The sequence below is a fragment of the Oryctolagus cuniculus genome, chromosome 3 (genome assembly GCF_051225735.1).
Source record: "Oryctolagus cuniculus isolate XC-2025 breed Fujian yellow rabbit chromosome 3, ASM5122573v1, whole genome shotgun sequence".
In the NCBI taxonomy this organism is placed as follows: Eukaryota; Metazoa; Chordata; class Mammalia; order Lagomorpha; family Leporidae; genus Oryctolagus; species Oryctolagus cuniculus.
Window position 1 is genome coordinate 105564498 of NC_142869.1, and position 23396 is coordinate 105587893.

The following is a 23396-nucleotide window of genomic DNA, read 5'->3' on the forward strand; positions in this document are numbered from 1 at the left end:
ATCATTTGAATTACAGAAGACTTTTATTTTGATGAAGTCCAATCTAACTCTTCTCTTTGGTTACTTGAGCTTTAGGTGTCACTGCATAATCTAAAATCATAAAGATTTAAAACAATATTTTCTTCTAAGAGTTTTATAATTTTGGTCTTTGATCCATTTTTAGCTCATGTCTTTATATAACCTGAGGGAATGGTGCAAACTCATTCTTTGTATATGGATATGCAGTCATCCAAGCACTGCTGTTTGAAAAGACAAGTCTTTCTTCATTGAATTTCTTGGCACCTGTGTTAGGCTGAACAATAATCTCACAAAGAGTACCTACATCCTTGTCCTTGGGACCTGTGAATATCACTTTACACAGCAAAAGGGACTTTCCAGTTATGCATAAGGATCTTTTACTACAGAGAGTATCAAAGGTTCTCCAGGTAACCCAGATGTCCTTATAAAAGGACCACAAACTATCAGATACAGGAGAAGGTGATGTGAAAATGAAGCAGAGATTAGAGAGATGTGGCTATGGATACTAGAATCCTTAGCAAGGAGAAGAGGCAATGGGTGGATTCTTCTCTGGAGCCTCCAGAAGAAAAAAAGCTGGTCAACACTTTAACTATTGCCCTGAGGGACTTATTTTGGACTCTCCATACCCAAAATAATAACAATTCATATTATTTTAATCCACAAAATTGGTGATAATTTGTTACAGTAGCAGTAAGAAACTAATAAAGCATCAATATTAAAAATTAATTGATCATAAACATATTCATTTATTTTCAGGCTTTCAGTACTATTGTATTGTGCTGCAGGCCTATTCTGATGTTGAAGTGTTAATAAAATGGTTTTTAAGAATCCTCTATGTGTATGTCCACAGGGTGGCCTTGTCAATGAAGATTGATGAGAGAGACGTACAGTTCCCTTGGGAGAACTGGCCCTTCTCCCCAAAGTGTGCTGTTGATAAAACAATTTTTGCCTGCATGTTCTCTGTTAGAACCTGGCAGTTTCAACAAAGACCACCAGAACCAAGTTATATATGGACAAATATAAATAATTTTTAAAATGTCACTTTAATGTGAAAGTAGGATTCAAGTTCCCCCTGATTTCATGCAAGTTGGAATCTCATGCACGAGGAGGACACGTCTTGTTGGAACTTTCCCAGCTGAACCCCAAATGCTGTGTTCAGTGTTCCCCAGCGCATCTCTTGGAGAGTTATTACTATCCCATCTGGTGATGTAACTATCTCTTTAAGCCTTTCTTTGTTGTTTTTTATTAATAAATTGTTGTTTAATTTCTTTTCATGAAATATCTTTATTGTTTCAAACTTTGGGAATTCAAACTTTTAAATTTATGGCCATATCATGTAATGCTCTGACATTATAGATGTCTATAAAACATAGGTTTGGTTATTGTAGCTTTGTATTAAGTATTGAAATTAGAAGCGTAAGTCTTCCAGCTTTGTTCTTCTTTTTCAAGATTGTTTTGGCTATTCTATTTCCCTTGCATACTTAGTTTGATTTCAATCTTTTAAAATGTATTGTTCGGCCGGCTCACTAGGCTAATCCTCCACCTGCGGCACCAGCACACCGGGTTCTAGTCCCGGTTGGGGCACTGGGTTCTGTCCCGGTTGCTCCTCTTCCAGGCCAGCTCTGCTGTGGCCCGGGAGTGCAGTGGAGGATGGCCCAAGTGCTTGCATCCTGCACCCGCATGGGAGACCAAGAGAAGCACCTGACTCCTGCCTTCGGATCAGCACGGTGTGCCTGTCGCAACACACCGGCCGCAGCGGCCATTGGAGGGTGAACCAATGGCAAAAGGAAGACCTTTCTCTCTGTCTCTCTCTTTCTCACTGTCCACTATGCCTGTCAAAAAAATAAAAATAAAAAAAATGAAATGTATTGTTATATGTCCACATGATGTATCCTGGAGAATGTGCACAGTGCAATTCAGAAGACTGTTTATTTTATTACTGTTGCGGGTGAGTTCTGCACTTGTGCAGTTACTTGTTTCTGATATTCTGATGATCCTTTATTGAAACATTTTCATTTGTATTTATCAACTAGCTGGGCATTCCACTGCGCCACTGTTGATGTCATCTACACTGTCACAGGGTGGCAGCCTTCAACACTGCAGCCCACAGACTGGGCAGTCTCCAAGATCTCCCTAATGGTTCCATAGAGTTCTTTATCTAAGAAATGGTGTTACATCTGTTGGGCAATGTTGACAATCTCCTCTAAGTGATATATCCCCTGTGCTGGTTGTTCTGTCTCTTGATAGTTTCTTGAGGGCTTTCATCATGAGAATAGAAGCTGGAGCTACTACCTCAATCTGGGTCTGTTCTAAATTATTAATTTCAGTGTAATTTTCAGACCCTTACAGTCAACAGTTGCCTTTGTATGTCATCACCAACCTTTTTCAGAAATAGGCTTGAGTTGATTTGGGGGACCAAAGGCAGACCAATCTCCCCACCATGGTGATGATAATTTTGTTAGGGTCCAATTTAAGCAGTGTGATAGAGGTGGCTGGTGATAGATGAACTTGGATTAGGGAAGATTGGAGTAAACATTGCACCTTGGCCTCCTGGATGCTGAAAGCAGAAAGGGCTGTGGTTACCTTTAGCTTTACTGGTGCTTTTTATGTAGATTTCAATTACTGCCTCGTGTCTTTGCTTTTCAGCCTGAAGGATTCCCTTTTGTAATTAGTGTAGGTCCATCAACTAGTAATGCATTCTGTCAGTTTTAGTTTATTTGAAAGTTTGTTAATCTCATCTTCATTGCTGAAGAATGATTTAGATGAATACAGAACTTCTGGTTCATGGTCTTTCTGCACCTTGAGTATGTCTTGTGACTGCCTTCTGGCTTCCATGATTTCAGCTGTTAATCCAGATAATGATGGTTAATTGTACACAATAAGTCACTCCTCTTTGTTGGATTCAAGGTGCTTCCTTTGTGTTGGCTTTGACAGTTTTTATTATGATGCATGTAGATGCATACTTCCCTGAGTTTATCTTACCTAGAGATCAATCAGATAAGAGCTTAGAGTCTTGTTAGGACTTTCATGAGGGTATACAAAGCCCCATATGTGTGCATGCGCTTTTAATTCCATGAATATCCGGAACTTTTCCTTTTCTAAGATTTATTTTATTTCTTTGAAAGAAACACACACACACACACACACACACAGAGAGAGAGAGAGAGAGAGAGAGAGAGGAGAGAAAGGGAATGAGAATCTATCTCCTGGTTCGCTTCCCAGATGGCTGCAATGGCCAGGAAGTTCATCTGGGTCTCCCATGTGAGTGCAGCATCCAATCACCCAGGCTATCTTCCGCTGCTTTCCCAGGAGCATGAGCAGGGGGCTGGGTTGAAAGTGGAGCAGCAGGGACTTGAACTGGAGCCCATATGCAATACCAGTGTAGCATATAGCGGTTTAGTCCATTGTGCCACAATGCTGACCCCAGCCAGAGCTTGTCAAACACCCCACAGACATCATCTCATCTAGCTTTTCCTTATAAACTATTTATTACCTTATGGCTTACCCCAACTTCTAGCTACAGTCCCAGGTAGCAGCAAAGTGAATGATGATTAGTGTAATATGCCCAAAAGAGAAGTTGTTCAGAATGGGCCAGTCTGTGTCTACTGAAAGATACTCTGAAAGTGAAATCTTCCAAGGCTCCATTTGAAAGTTCAAATGACAATTCTTTAAGAATCAGTTCCTGAAGGAGCTCCGCTCCTTTCCTGCTCTCTCCAGTGGTTTCCAGACAGATGAGTTATTGTTGCTGTTGTTTAGCTGTAATTGTAAGCAGCAACTCTCAATGCTACCCTAGAGGTGGGGCTTGATATCTGGAAACAGGGTGAGTTAAAATATAATAGCGCTTTCTGTCCCGTGAGCGTTTGATTACTTTCCAGATTGCCAAGAAACTTGATTTTGACAAGTTTTTGCAGTGTTTTTATTGCTTCCATGCAGGAAATCATTTGGGAAGATCTTTTCACTCTCATTTTTGTTGACTTTGTCTGTTTCTAGAAATCAAATTTTACTGAGTTACAGCCATGATCATTCATGTATATTTTGTGGACAGCTGCTTTTGAGATCCTCTAGCATAGATGAGCAGTTTCGACAAGTTTGACAAGTTTTTACTGCCTGCAGGTCATGTTTACTCTACCTTGCAGCTTACCCTATGTAAGAGATTATCAGCTATACTGAAATTTTTAAGTTTTTATTTTTCAATATTGTGTGGTCAACTGCTTGAAAAAAATTTCAAATGTGTGCTAGTGTCGCTCCCCCTCTTCACGGAGGAACGACACAGGACCCTGCGCTGTTCTTTGGTCTGCTCAGCCCTCCCCGGGTTTGCTGCTGGTTCTTCCCGGGTTGGCTACCGTCCCTTCCACCTCCGTGGAAGGGCGGTTCCCCCTGCCGCTTTCCCCACTTCCGCGGGGCAGCGGCACACCGCAGGCCGGCTCTCTCGGGGGCTGCACAGGTGTTCCTTCAGATAGATGTTCCTGGTGCATGTTGTCTCTCTCCTCCTTTATAGTCCTCTTCCACCAATCCCAACTCTGCTACCCACACGCCGAGTACGCTGCTCTCCTCCAATCAGGAGCAGGTCCTACAGTTTATTGGTTGAACTGGAGGCAGCTGTGTAGAAGCTGTTTCCTCCTCTCCCAGCGCCATATTGTGGGAGAGCAGATGCATAGAATAAGTCTTAATTCCAGTAACTTAGTCTAGTCCGAGTTGCTCCCCGTTGCTCCCCACATGCTAGTTTAGAATAAAGTCACCCACAAAAGGTCATTATTCCTACTCAGAAAATTGAAGTTTCTAAAGGACGTTAAGTATTTGTCTTGACAAAGCACTGTAACTGTCTTGGAAGTTAAATATGAGAATATGAAATATATAGAAAATGTTGGGAAATTCATTCCTCTACCTAAAGAAATGGGAGCTAGTCTTACAAATGCTATGCCATGATTTTATATATTCTATGACCAGGAATAGCCAACTTGAGCATTTAGATGAAGCAGACACAACAGAAGGCATGATACCATAAAATTTTTTTTTACAGGCAGAGTGGACAGTGAGAGAGAGAGAAACAGAGAGAAAGGTCTTCCTTTGCTGTTGGTTCACCCTCCAATGGCCACCACGGCCGGCGCATTGCGCTGATCCGAAGCCAGGAGCCAGGTGCTTCTCCTGGTCTCCCATGGGGTGCAGGGCCCAAACACTTGGGCCATCCTCCACTGCACTCCTGGGCCATAGCAGAGAGCTGGCCTGGAAGAGGGGCAACTGGGACAGAATCCGGCACCCTGACTGGGACTAGAACCCGGTGTGCCGGCACCGCAAGGCGGAGGATTAGCCTACTGAGCTGCGGCGCCGGCCAATACCATAAAATTCTTGCATCAAAGTCTGCTACCCAGATACCAATCACTAGAAGGTATAGAGTAGTTCTTGAATTGTACATCTTATACCCTCCCCAATACATGGGACCCAAACTACCAAGCCTTTTTATTTTCCCTTCTCAGTCTTCATAAAATATTGCACTTGAAGAAAGTCTGGATTCTCCTGTGACTGACAAACTCACTTAAGCTTCACTTAGCTCTTGGCCACAAAGGTATCATAAACATCACTCCAGCTTACTACACATGTAGTCTCTGAAAACATTACTAATGTTTTTATTCCTTATATGACCAACAATATTTCAAACAAGAATTTGGGTGGACAGAAATAGCATGGATTTATTAAAACTATAAAGGTAAAGAACATGAGATTTATAAGCAATATTGATGGCATCTTGAAAGTAGCTTAATGCCTTTAAAAATGAAAAAGCAATTGAGAAAGAGCAAGTGAGAGCAAGAGCAAGAAAGAGAGAGCTCATCAATTTTCTGAATGCTATTTGCTAAGAATGTGGTGGTCCTACAATCAGCATCTGCATAGGAAACCATGTATGGAATTCTCAACACTGTTTGTGGTTATATTGGCCATGCATCATGCTATCTAATTCATTCTGAAAGGACGGAGCAGTCTTTTCAGAGCCTAGCATATTCTGTGGATTCTAAAAACTCAAAGCATTGTTTTCTTCCTATCATAAAATAAGCCAGGAATGGCAAACTTAAGCAGATACAAATCAATGTTCTGGGTTTCTGAAATGTCATTTTGCTCAAGTAAAGGAATTCATTCAACGGCAACATATAAGATACTGACTTTCCTATGGGAGGATTTTTTTCTTTTACGTGTGAACAATGTTTTGATCAGGATTTACAAGGGAAAAAAAAGCTGATTTGTGAAGGAAAACATCAAAGCTTCTTTCCACTAAATGAAAACAGTAGAGATCAAAACAGATGGCAACACCAACCTGAGCCTTTGTAGAAGTCCATGTTAGCAGTGCGTGATAAGCAAAAAGGAAAGAAAATTATATATGCATTAGTTGAGCTGCTATTATAATGCAAAACTGAAAAAAGCTAAATTCTTTCCCCTGGTTATGTAAAATTAGTGGCTATATTGCAGCTAGAATTTCACTGTTACCCTTTCACTTCTTAAGTGAACTAACCCCTCTAAGTAGAAATCAAACGTGATTGTGTGGGGATGGAGGCTACACAGATCTTAGAAGGTTGGGCAGATTGTTTTCCAGCTGTTCTCTGGCAATAGAATTGATTCCTAAGTTCATGGGCTTAAAAGGACAAAATAAATCTCTGAAGCTTAACTCAGACTCTCTAAGAAGTACCATAGTCATAGCTATCAATCATGGCAATGGACCTAAGAAACATTTGTGAAGGATACAGAACACATAAATCTGATGAACTCTTAGAATGTGGTCTATGACACTTGTTCCTACTGACCCATCTCTGGTACCATTTATGTTTCTTTTTCCTTAGCCTTACCACAACTTTAATTATGAACTTAACTTGAGTGACAGTTTACTTACTGTCATCTATAAAACTAGACTACATGCTCCTGGAGGGCAAAGCTGATGTCATTTTTTATTTCCATCTTTGCATTCTTAATACTTAATCAATGTTTGGACTGGAGTAGATATTTCAAAAGTGTATGTGGAAAGAAGAATGAACATAGTTCCAAGACAATACAAATTATAAATATTTGAAAAATTATAAGCCAAATCCAAAACTCATTTTCAATGTGAATCTGAGTTTTACCCTTTTATGTAATAAATCATAAATCTTAACAGAATAATATTTACAAGTTAGGTGGGTCAATTAAATATCTATATGCCTAACACCCTTGAATACTAAACATATTTGTATCAATACATCATCATTACCTTGTGTAAATAATGGTTTTTTACAACCAGAAGCCATTGAGCCCACAGGGTTTCAGACATTTAGCAGGGAAGCAGATTTATGATTTCAAAAATGTTTTTAAAATTGATCAATTTTCATTTATAAATTATATAAGCTAATAAAAGACACTTTTGGCTTTAGATAGAAGTATACAAACATTAAAAATATTTACTGATAAGAACTCAGGAGAATTCCTGACACTAGTGAAATGTCTGCTTCATGGTATCTCAAAAATACAATTAACTCAAAGTTAAGTGATCAATGAACATTTTTCACATAATTTTTTATTTAGGACCACATTTATGGAAATTATTTATGTGCTATCTTACAATTATTATCAAATATCGATGACAGCTTTCCTATGAATTAAAATTTAAATCAATGACCATGGAGACTTGGATGTATCATTTGCTTCACTTCCATTTTTGTATAGGCATCTCTGCTTTTTGGCCTGTCCACAACTTAGAGTTGGGAGGGATCCAGCAATGCAGCTCCTTAGAGTAAAGGATATTGGAAAAATTTGTTTACTGAATTGCTGTTGGAAATATGTGTGGGGTAAAAAAATGAGTGCACTTTTTATGCTAAAAGTCAAGACTTCTGTTACTGAATAATAATGGGTAACTTCTTTGATATGTATAAATTTCCACAAGGCAATAAATAAAAACCATCAAAAGCATCTGCTTTTCATTCTTCTAGATGCATACTAAAGAGGTTTTCTAAGTCAGTAATAATCATACTAAATATGGGAATTTGAATATATCCTGACAAACTAAGAAGTTTTCCTGAAATTACATCTATTATTTTTCCTTTCTGTCTTGTTTTAAAATTTAGTATCATTTAATCTCTGTTTAAAACATAATTTCTGGGCTAGGTACATCCTATATTGTTCTTGGCCAAAATTCTTTCAGATGTTTCAACTACTTTTACCATTATATATGGTCTTAATCATTTTCCTTGACTTTAATCAAACTTCTTTTAGCCATTTCAACTGTGAAATATTGCTCTTATGACATATTTAAAGTTCCTAATTTTTCCATAGGGCCAACTCCGTTTCCACACGTTGACATATTGCTCTTTCTTTAAATCTCAGTTCATATCTCAATCTCTTACCCTAGGTTTCCCCGCATCTATAAGTACCCAGTAAGCCTGGATTCCAGAGACTCAAGACGATGCCACAGATCGGACTTTTGCACACATGTTTTAGCACACTATATGGAATCTGAGTCTGTTTGGAGACTAGGATCCACAGCACTGCCTTCATCAGCAAGCTCATGCCAATTCTCTCTCCTCCTTGAAACCCTGTGGGGTGCCCATTACCCCTGCGGTTCTCATACTGGTGGCTCACAGAGCCTGAAGTGACCCAATCCTTGCCTATTTCTCTAAAATTGTCTCTGAAATTCCCTTTGTGCCTTAACCTCTCCATCCACATTATCCTACTACTTTTCACCCTACCAATCAAGTACCTGCCTCTGAGCCTTCTCTCCCTCTAGAATATTCTTTCTGCTGGCCATCCTTCCTGGCTATGCTCTGATGGCACCATCTCAGGGAATTCTTCTCTAATCATTCCATCCTCTTACCCTGCTTCCTTTTCTTCACATTACCCATCTTTATCTGCAACTAATGATTTACATTTTTACTTCTTAGCCATCATTTTCCTTCATTAGAATACAAGCATCATCAGAGCAGTAGGTTTGACTGTCTTCTTAGCCGTATCCCTGCAAATGGTAGGTAGAATATTCTAAATAATTGTTTATTATATAAATAATTACCTTTTTGTGTTAGCCACACAGTTTAATGTCTTAAGACTATGAGGATTGATAACTACTAAATAAGAAAATTTGGTCAAAAGATACTTGAAGCTATATTATACTACATGGAGTCTGTATGATCATTACACTTAAAAAACTGGATTAGGTGTTCAAATTCTATTTTCATTCAAAATGATTTATTCATTACCTGAAATTAAAAATCACTGACAGCTAATATAAATGGTAATTAAGGTAGCTCTGGAGATATGAGCACCATTTTTTTCCATGTGTATTCCAATGCACATCTCCTTTGCACTTCTACAAATAATGAGTTTTTAGCCAAGTATATTAACATGAATGGATAGAAATGGTATAGACTTACATAAGTAATGAGTGCTTCTCTAAGGAAACGTCAATCCAAAATAATAACTATAAGCAAAAATGAGCAGATGTGTTTTAATTTATGTATTAAAAATTTCTATAGTATTCCCTGTATTCACAGCTTATAAAAGCACCAGATATTATCAAGTTAAGTAAAAATGATAAATACGTGAAATCCGTCAGAATAAATGGACAAATATCAGACTTTTAATAAGCATATAATTGAAGAGGATATCAATAGGCAAAATCAAATTTCAACTCTAGGAGAATATATAAAGTGAATATGTCCATTATTAAATAGCTTTTATATGAAATTAATCTATATAATCATAAAAATATACTTTCCAGTTTCTTGTTTTAGAACCACACTATGAGGTGCTAGTGATAAATATTTTCTCTATATATGTGCCTGTTTCCACATATCAAAATTTGGAGGAAAGCAAAATATGAAATTCAGAAATGTTCCTTATAATTTAAACATTTGAGTTTATTGCATGCATGAAAGAACAAATTAGGTATTACACACATTTGACAATTAAAGCAACGGAGACTTTTAACAACATAGACACAAGTCAAATATACATCCTCTTTCCTTAAAATATGCTGTATTTTTCCGTCTCCTTAGAGATCAAATGAGAAAAAACAGAATGCAAGGCTCAGGAATCTCATAAATAAAATCTTTCTGAGTGCAAACTCTAGTTAGTCGCAAAATGCTATCCTATGCTCACAATGACATAAAAGAGATTGCTACACACTATTTAACAGCTACCGAAACTCTAAAAAATAGATGCACTGCTGTTAGTAACCTGGTTCTCATTAATCCTGTTAAACCCTCCACAAACAGGTAAGAAGACAGAAAAAGAGATGACTATTTCTAGCTGATGGAACAGAAACTAAAGCTGGAGGAATAAATCTGGATTGAAGGCAAAAGGAGAAGTGGAAGGATTATGAAACTAATCAGTCTTTTAAGCACTGTGGGAAATCAAAGCTGAAATAAAATAAGCTCCTTTCCCAACACATTAGTACTTTTATACTGTGCGTGGTTTTTGTGTGTAAATACACACCTGTGAGCATGAGCAGAATTGCTTAATATTGAATTTTCTTTCAGGATATTAGCATAAACAAGAGTACTATTACAGAGAGAAAATTCTTAAGATGTAGTCACCAAATTAAGTATTTAGTTCAAGTTTTTATTGTGCTTCCAGGTATTAAGAGAAGGAACAAACCAATCAGGCAAACAAAAATGAGCAGAGGTAAACTGCTGGTTCTTAGAGTCCTTTTAATCTATGCAACTTGCTGAAATCTCAATAACCTAGAAGGCCCAGACAGTGGCAGTTCAGGTTCAGAGTTCACACTTTACAACTACATTAAGACAAGTGTAACCATTTATTTAGGAAATCATTATTTCCTTCTTTTGCAGAGAGATATCTACATAAAATTTACAATACACTGCTTTGGACTGTACACAGGTGTAATTCACTAACCAAAAGTTTAGGGTTATGGCTAGGGTTAGGGTGGAACAAGATGCTCATATATATGTTACGGAGAAGTGGAAAATTCCTGATATAGACAACTGAGTTAGGAGTAATTATTTCTGAAGAATTTAAGGGAACTTAAGAATTTAGGGAGTCATTTTTACCCAAAGACAATTTGGAGATTTAAATTCTATGAAATATCACAGCTAGAGAGGTAGCAGGTGACAGGTCAATTACTGGAATCCCTGCTACCCAAATGAGAGACTCTGAGTCCATGGCTCCTGGCTTTGGCCTTGGCCTGGCCTGGCTGCTGTAGGCATTTGGGGATTGAATTAGTAGATGGGAATGTTTCTCTGCCTTTCAAAGCAATAAAATACATTTAGAAAAACAAAATATATTTTGTGTTCTCTAATATTTCTAAGCTATATTCAAGAAATTGCTATTTCATAATGCCCACCTATATCATTATGTATTTATAAATAAATAATATTAAAACTCAGATTAACATATTGATATAGGTAAGATATAGATGTAAGAGTATTTCAAAAATCTGTGGAAAATGGAGTGAAAAGCTAAGTTTACTTTGTTGTAAAACAGTTTTGAAATCTGCACAGTTCTTTTATATATGTTTTCCAGGTACCTTTTTTTTAAGACTTATTTATTTGAAAGTCATACAATTACTGGGGGAGGGGGAGAGACAAATGTTCTCAATCCACTGCTCCACTCCCCAAATAGCCACAAAGGACAGTGCTGGGCCAGGCTGAAACCAGAAACCAGGAGCTTCTTCTGGGTCTCTGTTGTGGGTGCAGGGGCCCAAGCTCTTGGGCTGCCTTCTGTTGCTTTCCCAGCGGTATTAGCACAGAACTGGAACTGATGTAGAGCACCCAGAACGCAAACTGGCTCCCATATGGGAATGCCATGCTGGCAGCGCCTTTACCCACTATGCCACAGCACCTGCCCTTCCATGAACTCTTTAAAGACCCATTGTGTGTGTGTTTGTGTGTGTGTACATAAACCGATATTTGCATATGTATACATATATATGTATACATACACATAGTTATGCATTGCTTAAGTATGGGAATAAATTCTGAGAAATGTATGATTAGGTGATTTTGTGTGTGTGTGTTTGTACATCATAGAAAACACACAAATTAAGATAGTATAAGTCAATTATTCATCATGGAGTATTTCAGGCATGGAAAGCCAAGACACTCTGGAAAAAAAAAAAAACAAAAAACAAAAAACAAACAAAAAAAAAACTGAATGAAAGATCTCTGTGAGTAAGATCCCAGTGGAAAGAACAGGTCTTCAAAGAAGGAGGTACCTTTCTCTGAAGGGAGGAGAGAACTTCCACTTTGACTATGACCCTGTCTAAATAAGATAAGAGTCGGAGAACTCAAAAGGCTCCATAGCCTTGGAAACTCATGACTGGTGCATAGGGAGATTACTGATGCCATAAACACGAGTGTCATTTTGTAAAGTCAACAACAGGAGTCACTGTGCACTTACTCCTCATGTAGGATCTCTGTCCTTAATGTGCTGTACATTGAGATTTAATGCTATAACGAGTACTCAAACAGTATATTTCACTTTGTGTTTCTATGTGGGTGCAAACTGTTGAAATCTTTACTTAATGTATACTAAACTGATCTTCTGTATATATAGAAAATTGAAAATGAATCTTGATATGAATGGAAGGGGAGAGAGAGAGCGGGAAAGGGGAAGGTTGCGGGTGGGAGGGAAGTCATGGGGGGGGGGCAGCCAATGTAGTCCATAAGCTGTACTTTGGAAATCTATATTCATTAAATAAAAGTTAAAAAAAAAATTATTCATCATGGTCTCTTGATGCAATCAAGAATGAACACAAGATATTTGAGACTAATTACCAGTGTAACACAGCATTTTTTAAAAAGATTTATTTATTTATTTATTTATTTATTTATTTATTTATAATTTAAAAGGCAGAGTTACAGAGAGCAAAGGCAGAGAGAGACAGAGAGAGGTCTTCCATCTGCTGGTTTACTCCCCAGATGGTCTCAACAGCTGGAGCTCTGCCATACTATAGCCAGGAGCCACGAGTTTACTCTGGGTTTCTCATGTTGGTGCAGGGGCCCAAGGACCTGGGCCATTATCTACTGCCTTCCCAGGTCATATCTGAGAGCTGGATTGGAAGTGGAACAGCCGGAACTCGAACCAGCACCCATATGGGATGGTGGCACTGCGGGCAGTGGCTTTATATGGTACACCACAGCGCTGGCCCCAGCACATTGTTTTACAGTAAAGATTTTTTTAAATAGGAGTACACTCTAAAATAATAATAAAAAGTATAGTACAGTAAATACATAATCATCTAACAAAGTCATTTATTATCATTATCAAGTATTATGTTCTGCACATAATTGAACATGCTAATCTTTTATATGACTAGCAGTTCAGTAGGTTTGTTTATATCAGCATCACCACAAACACAAGGAATGTTAGGACAGCTAAATGTGATGAGGTGACAATTTTGATATACTCTTATGAGACAACCATCCTATATATTGTTTGTCATTTTACAAAATTCATGACTAAGTGAGGGTACTTCAACAATTTTATGAAAAAAAAATGGAATAAAAGTGAATTTATTTTGTTGTAAAATACCTTGAAATCCATGCAGGGTCATTTCATGTATGCATTTACCAAGAACCTTCTGAAGACTCCTAGTGTGTGTGTGTGTGTGTGTGTGTGTGTGTGTATCAAGTAGTTCAATTTACATAATCTGAGTGAAAAGTTAAAGTAAAGCAAACTGTCTACTCAATGGGTTCTAAAGCCATTGTTCCTAGATCAGCTCAGACAAGAACAGATAAGATATTCAATTATCTCCTCAGTGAATTATAACATGAGATAAAACACGGCTTGACCAGTCCATCCCTGAAGTCAAAGCACAATCCAAGTAATGGCTTCCAGGAGACTGAAATGATCCAGTCAAATCAAAAGCAGAATGCAAAGGTCATGGCAACTGCTTTTGGAATGCTCAAGACATTGTGTTGCTGGCTCAGCTTTTAATCCCAGCTTCCTACTGATGTGTACCCTGGGACACAGCAGTTGGTAGCTCAAGTACTCTACCACCCACGTGGAAGAGTGGGATTGAATTCTGGGTTCTTGGCTTCGGCTATTGCATGCATTTGAGGAATGAGCCAGCAGATGGAAGATTCTCTGGCTCTCTCCCTTTCTGTGTATGCATGTGTCTGGTTTTTCCCTCTGACTGCCTTTCAAATAAACACAAATTTTACACATTTTTTTAGATTCTAAACTATGCATTATTGAAAAACCACAAACATGATCATAAAACCCTGCAGATAATATTAGAGACAGTGCAAGAAAGAGAAACAAAGATAAAAGCATAAAGCCAACTGTACACAGTACCTTGAGACAAACTCTGAGAGACCCAAACAGCATATTTTGTCTCAATTCCATGGCCAGGTAGTTTAATTGTTTATAGTAAATGGTTTAATTTCTTGTACTCCAGTAAGAAAATCTTATCTCAAATGTGTTAATTTCCCTCCAAGGGCTGTGATCCCATCAAATTAAAACTAAATTTAATGTGTTTATGGGAATTTAGTAACTTGAAAAATACACAGAAAAAGAATAATCTTAAATAATTATTTTTTCTCAATATAAATGTTTTACCTTTTCCATAATGAGATTACCTCCAGTGTTTTCAAAGATTAGTAATAATAAACATCAAAATATTTCTCTTTTAGGAGCCAAGTCAATATCTACGTATATTTTGAAATATCTTATTTAGTCAATATTTAGTCAGTATCTATGTATATTTCGAAAAACATCCTGTATAGGCACTTAGTATGCAGAACACCAAGCATAAATTGTTTGACCAAGATGGCTCAGTGACACCTCAATATGCAGATTCAAATTGGTCCTAAGAGTTTGGGAGCTGTGGCACAGCAAGTTAAGCCACTCCCTGGGCCCCCTCAACTTGTATTGGAGGGCAGGGGTAGAGTTCTGCTGGGCTTCTAATCCAGCTTTCTGATAATGAGCACCCTAGGAGGTAGCAGATTAGGATCAACTACTTGCATCCTTGCCACCCACATGGAAGACCAAGATGAATTTCCTTGGCTCCTGGCTTCTGCCTGGCCCAACCTGGGCTGTTGTAGGCATTTGGGAAGGAGACCAGCAGATAGATCTCTCTCCTTATGTCTCCCTCTGCCTTTGAAATAATGTTTTAAAATGGTCTTAGTGATGTAAGGTTCATTCATTCATTCAATAAACATTTATTGATTTCTCATGAGTTCTCAGTATTATGTTAAGCAATTAACTTGATAAATCAGAACTCTTCACTTCTTTAAGATTCAACTCCAAAAAAACAATTCCAATGAGCTCTTCCATTCAAGAATACCTTGCACTGTCAAATATACTCTATGCATTTTACAGAAATCTAATCATGTGCATTTGGTTATGAGCCCTGGATTTGGTCTCAGTCCTCCTCCGGGAAAGCAGTACTAGAAATTCTGAGAGCAGAATGCCACAATACACCCAGAGTCTCTCTGTCACCCTACCAAGAATTAAAACATTGCTAAATGGAATATGAGGTACTAGGTAGTGGTACAAAGTACATGAACATTAGGTGAAATGCTCATAGGGATGTCTTTGTCTTAAGTTCACCTTTAGCCTTTGCAATTAAGTACAGGTATAAAAAAACTGAATCCATAAATAATTGGACCTGAAATTAACTACAGGTGTAACTGGTCAGTTGTACCCTCCCTAAGGAGCCTTTGGCTAATTATGCCAATTATTAGATAATTACATGTATAATTATATTAATTTCCATGCAATTTTATTGCTCAAAAGGATTCTAGCACAGAAAATAGAATATGAACTTAAGCTTTCATAAAAATTTCATTGAGAGGGCTGCTTGCTGCTTGCTGGGTTTCAAGGGCTTAATAACTGAACTTCACATGAACAGTTCTCAGCGTGGATGCCTGTTTCTATACTAAATCATCGTTTACTTGAATCATGCCCATACTTTGTCCAAAAAAGGGATGTATGTGGCAAGGGCATCTTTTTAGAGTACTGCCTTGAATTCATTATTGTCTAAAGGTCATCTTTAATTGTAGGTAACATGATAGTCAGAGAAGACTGCTTTGCGGATCTTCAGAGCCTGGCAATGTAATTGTATACAGTTGAGTGCTATGCTTCAGAGGAAAGCAAGATGTGTATGTACTTTAAGGTCAGGCAGTTTTGCTTTGGGAGACAATGCCCACCGTGAGAATGAGCCTTCTCACTGTGATTTTGCTTTATTTTTTCATTGTGTAAACAATGGATTTTCAACCTTTTGAGACAACATGCAACAATCAGAGGATGCAGCCTGTAAAAATGCCTTGTACTGGTAGAAAATCTATCACAACATGGAATTTTGGGATGCTTAAAAACTGGTAAATGGAGCTGTCTTTTCTCTGGCTGGTTATATGTCAAAGTTCAAGGCTCAGTGATGTCTGCGTCCCTCTGTGCCCTGATTTTGGTAGCTCAGCTCTTACCAGGTTTTTTTTAGAATCAAGCCCTATCACTTACTGCAATTCTAGTAATTCACATTTACTTTAGTATATTTCGTGCTTCACAGAACTCAATTTGCTCTTTGTAGGCTTTCCGGAGTTCTGTGTCTGCATCCTAGGCCCTACGATCAGGCCTTCTATGACTTGAAAGTGTCCCCTTGAAAATTCCATGTGTGTTAGGAGGAGGGCCCTTTAAGAAATGGCAAAGCCACGAGTGCTCCCCGAGGCTTCCTGCAGTGTTGGTCCTATTGCCTCTGCTTCTGCCTCTGCCTCCGTCACCTGACTGTACTGCATTCCTTCCTTCTGGAGGATACGATCCTTACCACACCACGAAACCTGCCAGCACCTTCAACTTAGATTTTCCAGCCTCTCGAACAGTTACACAATTTATGGTTTTTATCAGTTACCCAGTCTGTAATAATCTGTTAGAGCTGCATCAAATGGACTAAGACACTCTCCTTTGTGCTGTTGCTTTGGATCTCCAAATTTTGCTTGTAGAAGCATGCCATGATGATTCTTGTCTTAACCGAATGCTAAAACAGCACAATTATCCGAGCAAGCCAATGACCAAGCTGGCTTGAAGCTCTCCCTTGTTATCCCTGGAAGGGTCCTTTTAAAAATTCAGGAAGTGTTATTCATATTGTAGTTGAGTCACAGACAACGCTGTGCATTCCAGAGACACTGTTAGAGGCTTCACTATAGGTAGTGTATCTTGTCATTGAGAAACACAGTGGGCCTGGCAGACCATTTAGCTCTGTCTGACAATACCCCCAGAAATACCTCACAAGTGACTTAATAAGTCAGATTGCAGCATCTTTGTAGACAAAGGAAAGGCTGTGAATCCATGAAATGTTCAATTTTATAAAGATCTGCACTCAAATATATTTGTGAGACATTCCAATGTATGACTTCTAGGATAAAAGAAACAGGTTTAAACTAGTTCAAATTCATATATTTCAAGCTTATTTTAGAATCAGATTTTTGGGAAGCAGCATATCTGAAAGGCTTTATACCAGGTACAGAACATGCTCTGGGAAACAGCGTTCACAGGTTCCAATGGTAAACACGGCTTACTCCAGCTGGATCTCCGAAGTTTCACTATCAGTTATTTAATCAACAATTAACTATTACCAAGCATTGAGAATGTAGGCACATCTCCATACAGGACTAATGAACAGTAGCATATTGTCTTCTTTACACCTTCCTAGCTTTTAAATTTTAATGTTTCCAAGTATATTACAGAACATGCTATACTGCTTAGAGTAACTGTCAAATAAGAATTAATATTTAGAAAGATCAAGAAAAAAGTGGCTATTTTCCACGTAATTTTTCCCCAACTCTATTTAAGAGATACTATCCCTTGGGGCTGGTGCTGTGGCACAGTGGGTTAACGCCCTAGCTGGAAATGCCATCATTCCATATGGTTGCCGGTTTGAGACCCGGCTGCTCCACTTCTGATCCAGCTCTCTTACTAGGGCCTGGGAAAGCAGTAGAAGATGGCCCAAGTCCTTAGGCCCCTGTACCGCATGGGAGACCTGGAAGAAGCTCCTGGCTCCTGGCCTCAGACCGGCTCAGCTCTGGCCATTGCAGCCATCTGGGGAGTGAACCATCAGATGAAAGACCTCTCTCTCTCTCTCTGCCTCTCCTCTCTCTGTGTAACTTTCAAATAAATAAATAAATCTTTAAAAGAGAGAGAGAGAGAGAGAGAAATACTTTCCCCACGTTTAATGTTAATTGGATAATCATCCACTTGATATTCAAATACAGTATGTGGTAGGATACTGTAAGCACCATTATGTAGTTAGGTGGTCACACTACAAACCCACATGTCTCTCATCTCAACCACAGCAGGAAAACTGAGTATAATATTTAAATAGTTTGATTATTCTTGTGATATTTTAACCATATTCTTCTTGCTCAAACTTTCAATGCAAATTCCTATTTTCTGAAGATTCCTATGGCCTATCAGAACATAAGTACACTGTAGACAACCTTTTCTTTTTTAAATTCTCAAGAGAATGCTAAATTACTTAAAATATACAACATCCGTAAATATTCTATATTAAACTTGCCATTGCTAATACTTGCTTATACTTCTCCTTCAAGGCTTAACCCTTATCTCATGCTTTTGTGAGGCTTCCCCTACACATGTTGGAGCTAGTCAGACTCTATGCTTTTGCACAATCATTAGTCTGTTAGTAAATTCAGGTATTATGCTTTAAAATTAATTTTATGCGATAAACCTAATTCCCCAACAGCATTGACAATCCCTACCTTGTTTGCATGTCAGTGTATATCCAATGTCTATTATAATGAACAATTAATTATTTCATTCACTCATTTATTCAGGCTCCATTTATACAGTACCTCATTCAATAATAATGCTACTATCTAGATTGCTCACTGTACTGTAGGGAATTTGGGGAGGAGAGACATTGATCATCAGGTAAAATAAACCATTCATGAAACAAAAGTATCTTAGAAAGGAAAGGGACCATCTTAATGACAGTGGGAGAATTCTGGAAGATTAATGTAATTTCTATCAGTAGCAGTAAGTAGGATTTTGTTAAAAGTGAAGAGATATTTCAAGTTAAAATAAACACATTTATGTTATTGCTAAAGAGAATTGTATGCTCCAAGAATGTGAGGAAATTTTGGTGTAGCTCAATGGTACGTGGTAGAAAAATACTACATCCGACACTGGAAACTGCCAGACTGTGTGCAATACACGTACTGGACCAATTAGTGTTATCTGTGTCCTATGCTCCAGGTCTAAAAACAGGCGCATAACTCAGAAGTTTCTACAGATTATAGTGCATTGGGTCTACAGTGGAGTCTGAGAATTTGTACGTTCAACATCTTTGATGATTCAGATATAAGTTGTACTCAAATGAAAGTGGCATCTCTATGCAACAGGAGACCTAAGGAGGTTTTTCAATAGGCAGTGTGGGGATAGATTATACTGATGAGAGCTGTCAGCCCACTGAGAGGAAGTTTTGGCCCTAGACCAGGCAAAAGATATGAGTTTCACTGATGACAGCCAACTTTGTTTATTTATTGATTTATTTACTATTCTTTGATAAAACAAGACTGTACCTCAGTGATCTGTAAGTAAACAGCATGAGTTTGACTCATAATATAGGAGCCTTGTTTTAAAACATATTGTCCTAGCCGGCGCCACAGCTCAATAGGCTAATCCTCCGCCTGCAGCGCCGGCACACCGGGTTCTAGTCCCGGTCAGGGTGCCGGATTCTGTCCCCGTTGCCCCTCTTCCAGGCCAGCTCTCTGCTGTGGCCTGGGAAGTGCAGTGGAGGATGGCCCAAGTCCTTGGGCCCTGCACGCCATGGGAGACCAGGAGAAGCACCTGGCTCCTGCCTTCAGATCAGCGCGGTGCATCAGCCGCAGCGCACCGGCCGTGGCGGCCATTGGAGGGTGAACCAACGGCAAAAGGAAGACCTTTCTCTCTGTCTCTCTCTCTCACTGTCCACTCTGCCTGTCAAAAAAAAAAAAAAAAAAAAAAAACCAAAAAACCACAACACCACAACACATATTGTCCCACTTAAGCCTCATAAAAATACTGTGATGTAGTCATTACTAGCTCTATGTAATAGTTGAGAAAATCAGTCCCAGAAACTCGAAATGATGTGCTCAGTGCTACACAGTGTATTTCTGACTGGAATGCTCAATGAAATGTAAGTTTATCTAACTCCTTTTCCTTCACAGTACCACCTTTCCAAATAGCTAGGATGTCATTTCCCAGATATGTAATGACATAGACACCAGTTTGCTCACAAGAAAGTTGAATGTGAACTTCACATTACTGAAGGCTAAAAATGCAGGAGTCCAATCACTGTATGACAAGATTCTTTCTATTGCAAATGGCCAAAACCCAAGCCCAGCTGGCTTAAGTAGAAGGGGAGTTTAATGATCCTTGTGGATGAGACATTCCTGGTAGACTCTAGGACAATCAATTTATTCGGGAGGCAAAAAACTGACGCTAGAAGTCACTTTCTCCCTATCTCTTTGTTGCCTTCTTTGTGTTGTCTCCGTATTCAGTCACTTGTTCTGGTAACACAGACTGCTCCAGGACGTTGGCCTATTGGTTAAAATGCCAAGTTTGGATGCCCATATCCCATATTAGTTACATGGGGCTACAGCCTTGGCTTCAATTCTATTTCTCTGAAAGACAGAGTTTTATTTTGCTTTGTTAAGGAATCACTGCAGTCCTTATTGGGTCAAAACTCCATCCCTGATACAATTACTGTACCCAGGGAAACTCAATGCTCTGTTTGTCCTTGTGGGAACCTAATATTTACCTGTGAATCCAGCATGGAGTCAACACCACCCAAAATTCACAGACTACAAGGAGATAAATGATTTTCTTAAATAAACTGTGACTGATGACACACATATCAAAAAGAGGAGCTCCAACTGGAGACTGGAAGAAGCAGTACTAACAAAGATGGATCATGTCCAGGCAACACAACAACAAAAACAAGAAAACAAAATAAAGCAACAAATCTTGAATTCTTATCATGATGTCAGAGTTAATTAAACTCAATGATGATTCAGCTAAATACTTTTCTAAATTTATGTATTTCTTTAGGACATAACACCACCCAGATGAAACTTAATTTTAATGAGGAATCTGTTTTTAGATGGTTTCTACATGGATATGCTCATGTGCATGTGCTCACACACACACACACACACACACACATGAACAAATACATAACAGTAATGTCTGCAAGATTCTTTTCTGGATGCAGATTAAATCTACTCCACTCATATTATTTTGTAAACAACTGCCTGAATTCTGTTACTTCAAAAGTACCCATTATTCAATCAAATCTAAACACTAATTTTAAAATATTTTTATTCATTTATTTTTAAATATTTTATTTATTTGTTTGAGAGGTAGAGTTACAGAGAGAGGGAGAGACAGAGAGAAAGGTCTTCCATCTAGTGGCTGTGATGGCCAGTGCTGAGCCGATCCAAAGCTAGGAGCCAGGAGTCTCTTCTGAGTCTCCCACATGAATGCAGGGGCCCAAGCCCCTGGGCCATCTTCTACTGCTTTCCCAGGCCATTGCAGAGAGCTGGATCAGAAGAGGAGTGGCTGGGATTCAAACCGGCACCCATGTGGAGAAAGTAGAGGTTAGCCTAATATGCCACAGAGCAGGCCCAAAGTACTATTTTTTAACTTTAATTTTTTTGTACACAGAATCACAATCATTCTTCAGCCCAAGTACATTCATTCTTTCAATCCTTTAATCTGTACTTACTTCCAGCAATTCATATCTTTTTATTATTTTTCCAAAATCATTCATGTTTCTAAGGTAGGAAGAGGGTTTCGCTGACTCATCTCTTTTCTGGTTTGCTACAGATTGGATGAACAGGACAAAATTCCAGCAGGACAAAACAAATTTTTATGGTTGCTGATATTTGTATTTTCTTAACTGTGTATGTTAATTTTCAACCTACTAAATCTTCAAAGCACAGTTCACAGCCCTAAGACTTCTCTCTTCAGGGACAATAACCTGTTGTTTTTCATAGTGTCTCACAATGAAAAATTACTAATACCATAATCATAAAATTAATTACACAGGTAAAATTAATTAAACTTAAAAAATGGGTTTACTTCTCTATTCACCAAAAGTTCATTTGGTCACAGTTATGAATTCATAGTACCTAGTACAGTATCTTGCAAACACTAACGAATGATAACTGAATATATTAGGCTTTCAAAAATCTGGGGCTGGTGCTGTGTGGTAATGGTAAAGCCACCACCTGTACTGCTGTCATCCCCTATGGGCAGTCCCAGCTGCTCTACTTCTGATCCAGCTCTCTGCTGATGGCTTGGACAAGGTACCAGAGGATTCCCCAACTGCTTATGGCCCTGTACCTATGTGGAAAACCTGGAAGAAGCTGCTGATTCCTGCTTTGGGCCTGACCCAACCATGGACATTGTGGCCATTTGGGGAGTAAACCAGAGGATGGAAGATGTCTCTCTGTCTCCTTCTCTCCCTCTCTCTCTCTGTAATTCTGACATCCAGATAAATAAATAAGTCTTAAGAAAAGGAAGGAGGGGCCAGTGCCATGGCTCACTTGGTTAATCCTCCACATGCAGCGCCAGCATCCCATATGGGCGCCAGGTTCTAGTCCCGGTTGCCCCCTCTTCCAGTCCAGCTTTCTGCTGTAGCCCGGGAGTGCAGTGGAGGATGGCTCAAGTGCTTGGGCCCTGCACCTGCATGGGAGACCAGGAGAAGCACCTGGCTCCTGACTTCAGATCGGCATAGCTCCGGCTGCAGCGGCCATTTGGGGGGTGAACCAACAGAAGGAAGACCTTTCTCTCTCTCTCTCTCTCTCTCTCTCACTAACTCTGTCAAATAAAAAATTATAAAAAAAGAAAGAAAGAAAAGGAAGGAAGGAAGGAGAGAGAGAGAGAGAGAAAGAGAGAGGGGAAGGAAGGAAGGAAGGAAGGAAGGAAGGAAGGAAGGAAGGAAGGAAGGAAGGAAGGAAGGAAGGAAGGAAGGAAGGAAGGAAGGAAGGAAGGAAAAACATCCAGGAGCCAGGTGTCCTATTTGAGCCTGCAAGGCACAGGGTAGTAAGGGACCCTGCGTCTCCCTTTCTCTGATGGCTGTAAATTTGGTGAAACCAGGAGGGGGGCGGGGGAACCAAGGCAAAGAAACAAACCAAAAACCTGCCAGCATGGGAGGGTCTGGTTAGGTGAAATACCTGGGGCTGAAGTGTCATACTGGGGAACAAGCCCAGGCACAAAAGAGAGTTATTGACAGGGGAGGGAGGGGACTGGCTGGCATACCCACTGTGGCAGGGGGTAGGTAGAGCTGGCTTTCATGAGACTCCAAAAACAGGGCGAAGGACTATATGGAGAGCTAGGAACACAGGTTACATCAACACTTACCCAGCCCCTCTGCCTCGTGAAACACTTAAAACTGTTGGGACTCACCTGCA

The 23396-nt window shown here is 39.1% G+C and overlaps 1 protein-coding gene and 1 pseudogene across 5 annotated transcripts in view; both read right to left on the bottom strand.

Annotated features, from left to right (window-relative positions):
• Positions 1 to 23396, bottom strand: part of THSD7B (thrombospondin type 1 domain containing 7B) — a 985451-nt gene that overhangs the window by 125900 nt on the left and 836155 nt on the right. The window contains exon 16 of one of the 5 annotated variants that reach the window (XM_089329249.1): positions 21339 to 21540. The exons of the other annotated variants lie outside the window; for them this stretch is intronic. Within the exon in view, the coding sequence (XP_089185375.1) occupies positions 21526 to 21540 (15 nt within the window). The 3' untranslated portion in view covers positions 21339 to 21525. Of the gene's footprint in view, positions 1 to 21338; positions 21541 to 23396 lie in introns of those variants that run through there. 5 annotated transcript variants of the gene reach the window in all.
• On the bottom strand, positions 2044 to 19212 carry LOC149127450 (large ribosomal subunit protein uL11 pseudogene; annotated as a pseudogene).